Genomic DNA, 7,947 nt, shown 5'->3' on the forward strand with positions numbered 1-7,947 from the left:
CACCATGTGAGTTCTGTCTGGAGCAGGAAATGACATGCGGCGTTTTTTCTTACTTATCCAAATTTTATTCATGATGGCTAAAAATGTTTCTTGTTCGCGTGCACACGTGGATTGGGCTGCTTGAAAATGTTCATTTTGGATAAAAGAGAAAGGTATTTGATTTTTTAAAGTTGTGACCGTGTAATTTTAAGGAATAATTGCAGCAAAACCAAAAGATAAAGAAACATGTTCATTTTTAAAACCATCACTTTGCAAAACCACGTTATAATGCACATTCATTTCCAAAAAACATCAGAAACGGATTTTCATGTTTAAATAGAACTTTAAAAGCACTCTAATATCATTCCAAAACGTAAAATGCTGTGTGAATTTTTTATTTAATTTAAAATTGCTATAGTGACACGTGAAAAGAAATGAATTCAAGCTTAAGATTAACCCTCGTTGTGTATGGTGAGGCTTGGCTCCAAGACAGGATTTGCGAAGTGATAGCCAGTACATGAGTTAAGGTCCCATAATATGAACATTTAGGCTTAAACACAAATGAGAAGCAGAAGAAACCCGTCTTTGTAACTCTTGATATGACAACTAAAGATTTATTTACAAGGTATAACATGTCAGCTGTCTTGAAAAGTTGAAAGGTACTTTCCAAGGGAAATAATATAAGAGATAATAGTTAGGCACATTTCTTCACACATTGGATTCTCTCCCTTTTGCACACAAAATGACATCATTAGATCAGCGCACAAGTCGATAGAACTGAACGCAAATATAGAAACACATAGAGGGGGAGATGTCACAATGAACTAAGAGTAAGAGTGTAATCTTGAATCGTAAACAATTGTTATCTGAGTTCCACGAATGTCTGCCTCAACCCTTAAAGTTGTCCGAGACACACAACAACAAAAAATACCCAAAGGGCTGGGTTCGAATCTGTGTGATTATGTTTTCATAAATAGACATAGGTAAGTGAATGCGTTTACTACCCTAATCAACTCTGTTAGGTTGTGTAAGGGGTGGGACCTCCGAATTAAACGTCCATCTCCGATAAGACCAAGCATAAAACAGCCGGAACTCAAAAACGCCTGGCAGAATGTTGGACTGAGACGAAAAGAAACCGAAAAGAATCTCATTGAATAAAGCACGACATGACAAGTTAGCACGTGACAAGTTAGCACACGGCAAATTCGAATAATCCCAGCGTTGTGCTCCCTATTATGCAGTTTCCCTACACAACGAATCAAAGGACGAAAATGTCAAACAACAATCTGCTCAAAACAAAAGATATAGATTGTTGTCTCTAAATATTAGAGTCTCTCGCGCTGAGAAAGCAATATTCAAATCCGGTTTGCTGCTCTTTTCAGAACAAAAGAAGTTTTCTAACATTGGCGTGTCCTACAAATAACCCCTGTAGCAGTGTCCAGACGTTCTTTTTGACGTTCGTGTCTGTTCCTCTGGTTGTGGTTTTGGGCGACACTTGTTCATGCCACTTTCCATAATATTATTTGTCTTTGCTTTTTTTTTCATCACGGCGCTTCATACGAGCATTTGGAAGCGACATCTGCACCATGTGGGCGATTGTAACTGATTGGGATTATCTGATTTTTCTGGGCACCTTTTACCAACGATTGCCTTAAACGGGCATTTGTTACCGGCACGTGCTTATAATAAAATGTTACTGACACGTACCATCCATGGGTGTTTGTCACACTTTTGCATTCTGTGGGAAAGATAAGGATAATAATAATGTTTTAGGTATTTCTGAGAACTATCGAGCAAAAGAATTAATGGCGAACCATGATTGCCGTTGTCTCCCACAGATGTGGCACTTGATGATAATGTGAATCTTGAAGGGCGCACAACTCGCGATCACTAGATCAAATAACTGTTATTCCCCCATTGTCCGTGTGCCTGTATAAGGCAAAAGTGTCAGCAACATTATACTGATCTTAAAAATAGATAACTCTCTCAGTTCGCCTTCGTCTGCACACATTCCCGTAGTCTGGCTGACTGTTGGAGCACCACTGTAGATTTCACAACCAGCTTCATCCGCTCCTCGCGGTTCTAAGCTTTTTGCAGTGAAGCTCCAGTCACAAGGGCCAAAAGATTGTGTGCGGCAATAACAAATGCCCATATAAGGTAAGTGTCGGTAATAATAAATACAGTGGCGTCCAAAAGAATCTTGAAAATGTAATTACCCAATCATCGTGTTAAAGCCTTGCACTACCCACTCATGAAGTATGCCAATATAAAGTTAAATAATTTCTTCATCATCCGATACATTAATATGTCATCCACGTTAAGAGTAGCCCGAGATAGGGTCACTCAAAACTGACCTTTAAAAAATCAAGCTTAACGAAATTGTACGAAATTAAAGGAACGTAAAAATGTCTTCACACGTGTATTGATGAGCATTAATATTGATAAAAAGAACATACATAGCATCAATGAATGTAGATTCTTTTTCCTCTGTAATAGACAATATTTTATTTTAATAGTTTCAAACAAAACGTATAACAGGGCAACCACACAAAAATACATTACCACGCAGAACTTGAATTCAACACTAAATGTGCTTTTTGTTATTTTGCTTAGGAGTCGTTGGTTTTTTGTAGGGCATGAAATCTTTGGACAACGGCTCTATTAAATTTTGGACATAATAATCCCTCATTTCTTCCCAAATGTCACAGAACGTTGCTAACAAATTGTAGTCTGAACTGGGAGCAAAGTCGATTTCCTTCTGCATCAGTATCATGGGACTTCATATACCTGTGTGATTCATATCCGGTCTATTTATTGGTGACCACCCCAACGTTGATATGATTTGGTTTTCCAAAAATTGTCCAGTGGCATTGGTCCCATGAGAAAGTGCTTTGCCATGCATGTGGATGTCTACTTGAATGACACCATGACGAAAATAAAAGTAAGACACGACATTCCAGCACTTGCGCGATGTTGTCTACTAAACCAAACCATCCGATGATTCACACGAGGGTGGTTTTGTTTATTCCACCAGAGACCACCCAAAGGCATGACAGTTTTATGGCTCCTGCTTCTCACTGACAGATGGTTTGTCCAAAATCTAACTAGCAAAGTCCATGTCCAAAAAAGGTTTCGTGCAGTACACGAAACCAATAGCAGCTAAACAAAAACAAAATGAGCACATGTAATATTAAGTCCAGGTTTTGTATGGTATTTGTGACTACTCTGTTGTCTAAACTGTTGGAAATATATTATCAGAAGATGATGTTCATTGCAGAGAAAATAGTTTTCTCTTTTAATTTGATATCCAACGCATATCCATTTCAGCATCACATCAGTACACGGGCGAACACTTTTACGTTTCTTTGATTTCGCACAATTTTGCCAAGCCTGATTTGTTTAACATTAATTTTGAGTGACCATATCTCAGCATCTTGTCACATTGTTGAAATATTAATTAATGTGTCAGAGGATGTGAAATTTATTGACCTGTAAATTGGTAGACTGCATGAGTGGGTCGTGCAAGGCTGTAACACAATGAATGGGTGATTACATTTTCTAGTTTCTTTCGGACGCCAAGTGTAATTATCATTTGATGGTCTTGTCAGTCACAAGAGCCTTTCGATTGCATGTGTCAATATCAAGTGACCATATAAGGTAAGTTCCAGTAACATAATATACCTATCTATGGATGACCCTCTCAGTTGCAAGAGCATGTGGTGTGTGTCTGTCAATAAAGAGTACCCATTATATGACGGCATACCATTGGCCTGTGCGGGTATCAGTCAAAAACAAGTTTCCCTATATGACGTCATACTGTGGGCCTCTGTAGGTATTTGTCAATAACAAGTTCCCATATATGACGTCATACCGTTGGCATCTGTTGGTATCATGACTGGGTGCTGGTGGTGGCGGTAGTGGGGCGGAGGCTGCGGGTATTTATAGGACAAGCCCTCGTGGCACGAACCCTGGGGAGTTGGTGCAGGTCTGTGTGGTGGTTGTGCTGCTGCTGTTGCTGTTGCGACGGGATGGTGATGAGGAAGAGGATGTGGTGGTGGTGCTACCGTTGCTGCTGATGGTGGTGGTGGTGGCGCTGGTGCATGTGGGGCGGTGGCCCCGTGAGGCCAGTGGTGGTGGTGGTAGTGGTGGTGAAGGTAGTTGCCCGGGCTGCCAGTGGAGAAAAGTCCAGGGTGCATCTGGGTGACGGGCTGATGGTAGTGATTGGCTGTCAGGTTGACAGGGGGCGGGGCGCCCTGGTAGCCGGGATGAAGCAGCCAATCAGGATGCATGTAGGGGTGGGCGTAGGCCTCGGCGGGCGGGGCAGACGGCTGGAGAGCTTGGGCTAGGCCGGCGAAGTCAAACTTGTAGGCGTACCTCTTTCCGTGGACCTGAACAAAAATGGTAAAATGATATGCTTTTAACGCCCCAATCAACATTATTAGGTTATTTAAAAGGCCGGACCTCTGAATTCAACGTCCATCCCCGAAAGGACCCAGCCAAATGAGAAATCCGTGTCAAGTGCCTTTACCAAGGACACAACGTCGTACCGAGCTGAGGCTCGGATTCAACCCCAGAACCCGCAGAACCTTACCAAAACTAAAAAATTGAAAACACTTGAAGGCGAGATGTGGGGCATGAGGGCTAGGGGCGGACAGCAAATAATGTGAGCCGACAACGTCAAGCTATGGACTGGCGGAAATGTGACAGAGTGCATGACGGCAGCTGACGACTGTAAACAATGGCGGGTCATTGCGCGTCAACCTCGGAGCCAGAGAAGACACCTCCACGTGTCAAAGTAATACAATAAGACCTGGAGGGCTTAATTGATCGGCTGTTAGTAGAAAATGACCTTGTGTTTTTAATAGCCGCTTACCGTAAAAGAAAATTGTTACTGTAGCTGTTTTAGGACACCATCAACACAATTTTATATTATTTTGGAGGGAAACTGCTTCGACCGTGCCTGTCAGGGCCAACCTGGGCTGAGAGGAATACAGCATCAAAGCACAAAGTCCGACATAATCAATAAAAATTCTCCCCACACGAAAATTGAACTCAGGTCTTCTGTGTGCGACAGCTAGGTACCTATAACCGCTACTCCACAAACGCCGGTAACAACAACTTTAAAAGTCACGGGACTGAGTATGGCTATTGGTATGCAAGGTTGCTTTTGTTCCTTGTTTTGGGAGGGGGGGGGGTTCTTTCTAAACATTATGGCATCTACAGGGGGATCCAAAAAAAAAACTATACAACTTTTTTTGTCTGAATATCTCGCCCCAAAATTGTTCTACAATGCTGTAATTTGGAACAGACACAATTCATTCAAAAGGAATTTGTTCGATATGAAATCCACGAAGAAGAAACATGTTTTGAAAAATGAAAAGGCTAAAAGAAATAAAGCACCCAAAAAAACGCAAGGTTCACCAATGTTTGAAAATCTTGTAAAGGAAGTCGTGAAAAGATTAGTTGGCCTTTTTCTATATTTCCTCTTTGACATTAATTTTCCATCCCTGTGACATACAAAATTTAATTTCTTTTACAGACTTTAAAAAACACAATGATTTCATTCTGAAATTCCTAGAAGCAGTGCTCCACATTCCCTCCTTTAGAATCGACACATTTTTAACGCGTCGATGTTCAGTGGCGCCCTAACACAAGGACCTGCTAAACCATGAGTTTTTAAAGCCACATACACAGTACATGTTCACTAAGAAGTGGCTTCTAGAGACAATAGAGTGAGATGCCCAATAGACAGCATTTTTGGAGTTAACATATCCCGCAGGGGGGAAATGGGCTTTGCACTAAACCAAATGTCATCGAAGAAATGATCCCTCTTTACAAGCCAATCGAGGAATCATGAACACATTGCCATGCTCTGATCCATGTCATCTCAGCTTAGCAAAGATGAATAAGATATGCCATGAGAATGCAGATTATTGATGTGTAGGAAAGTCCTACTTGCAGATCAACCACGGACAGATGTCTCATGGGACTCGGCTACTGAAATCTGCACCCTGGTGACGTTTAAAGGGCTGCACATGGTGCGTGTTCGACCTGAAGTGGTCATTTTTAAAAGAACTTTTTAGTTCTGATTCGCTATAGATCCAAACGGACGGAACTTCTCTACTCATGACGCCAAAGGTCTTGAGGGCACCTAAGCATTCTCTCCATGCCGTGCGCAGAACTTACGAAATGTCAGGGATGGTGAGTTTGTGGAGAGGTAATGTTCAATACAAAAAGCTCTCTGCTCTTTACTAAACGTAACCATGATCTAAGCAGGCAAACAAAATTTGGGGAAAATAATATCTGCTGACTTCTGTTGACTTGTTAGACTGCTGTTGCTTGCCATATGGCGCGTTTGTTGCAACTTTTCGTGGAAGGCCTAATACAAACTTATGCGTCATGCTATGAAAATGGCGACAAGGTTGAAAATGGGTTGTTTTCTTAATGCGATATATAGAGAAAACCATTTAATGGACTTATCTAAAACAAATACCAGACAAATTCCTTTTGGCTTCCAAACGTTAAGTTTAAATCTGAAACACAAAACTTCAGTATGGAGGAAGATATTTACAAAACAAGTTGTAAAGTTTTTTTGGATCACCCTGTATATCGATACTTGGTGTAAGACTGCGCGCTCTTTTGAAAAGTGGCATACGACTTTTTTTAGGAGGGGGGAGGGTGTTCTACGGCGCTCACAACTGCATACGGTCATATGGGCTCGCGGGACACATTAAACATTTTTAGTTTGGTAGGAAATTTTGAATTTTGCCCAGTTTTTTTTGCCCAATTTTGGACTACCAAGGGATCTTTAAAGTGTGGAGCTTGTACACGCGCCTCCGAGATATTTCGCCCTTATCCGAAATGGCTAAAGGTAGATCTTACCTTCCATAAGATCAGGGGTGTAGCTGAAAGACAGCAGTAAGAAGGGGCCAAAGGAATAGCAGTAGAAAGCAGCATAAAGAGCCAGGAGCCCAGAGGAGGGGGCAAAGGAGGTGAGGGGGTGGGGACGAAAAGTGGAGACGAAAGCAGACAACAGAAAATTGTTAGAGAGTAAGAAAGGGTGTGAAAGGGGAACATTTTAGAAACAAAAATTTTTCGTTGCTATCCGGGACCTATTGAATGAGAGGCGAACACATTAACGTCTTGATCACGTGAGCCCCCTTGAAGTAGGACGGAGTCTTCACTGGGTAATTGGTTTGTTTGTTGTTGTTGTTTTGGTAAGTGTTTATGGCGCTTGCAACTGCATAAGGGCATATGAGCGCGCGGGACACATTAAACAATTTTCAGTTGGTTGGACATTTTTAATTTTGCCCGGGTGGCGGCCGAAGCCTGCTCTTATCGATTTTTAGACCACCAAGGGATCTTTAACGTGCGCAGCTTGCACACGGGACCTCCGAGATTTTTCGTCTTGTCCGAGAAGACTAGATCTAGGTGTAGATCTTTCCTACCACAAGATCAGGTGTGTGGCTGAAAGACAGCAGTAAGAAGAATCCAAGGAGTACCGGTAGCAGTAGAAATACTGCAGAAAGAGTCAGGAGCCCAGTGGAAGGGGCAAAGCTGGTGTCGAGGGGATGGGGACAGAAAGAGGAGACGAAAGCAGAAGACAGACCATTGCTAGAGAGCAGGAAAGGGGGTGAAAGGATACAACTTTAGAAAAGAAAATTTTTCCGCTGCTACCCGGATTCGAAATAGGGGGCCTCTCTAGGCCACGAGAGCCACGTAATTGGTTTGAACTAAAAGGCTTACTTTTGAGTACGGTAATGAAAAACAATAAATGTCCCACATGGAGAAATGGCACGGCATTACATACATACACTTGTTGTACAGACCATCGAGCCAGCTGGAGAGTGTGGATATGCTAATTTTTTTTTTAAGCTGATATTATTATTATTATTATTATTATTATTATTATTATTATTATTATTATTATTATTATTATTATTATTATTATTATCATTATTATTATTT

The 7,947-nt window shown here is 41.5% G+C and overlaps 1 protein-coding gene across 1 annotated transcript in view; it reads right to left on the reverse strand.

Moving 5' to 3' along the window:
• Nucleotides 1–566: 566 nt before the first annotated feature.
• Nucleotides 567–7,947, reverse strand: part of LOC101849408 (transcriptional regulator ERG) — a 19,806-nt gene continuing 12,425 nt past the window's right edge. The window contains exon 4 of the mRNA XM_013088101.2: nt 567–4,367. Coding sequence (XP_012943555.1) covers nt 3,819–4,367 — 549 coding nt within the window. The 3' untranslated portion in view covers nt 567–3,818. The remainder of the gene's footprint in view (nt 4,368–7,947) is intronic.

The sequence above is a fragment of the Aplysia californica genome, unplaced genomic scaffold, assembly GCF_000002075.1.
Source record: "Aplysia californica isolate F4 #8 unplaced genomic scaffold, AplCal3.0 scaffold00686, whole genome shotgun sequence".
NCBI classification, from domain to species: Eukaryota; Metazoa; Mollusca; class Gastropoda; order Aplysiida; family Aplysiidae; genus Aplysia; species Aplysia californica.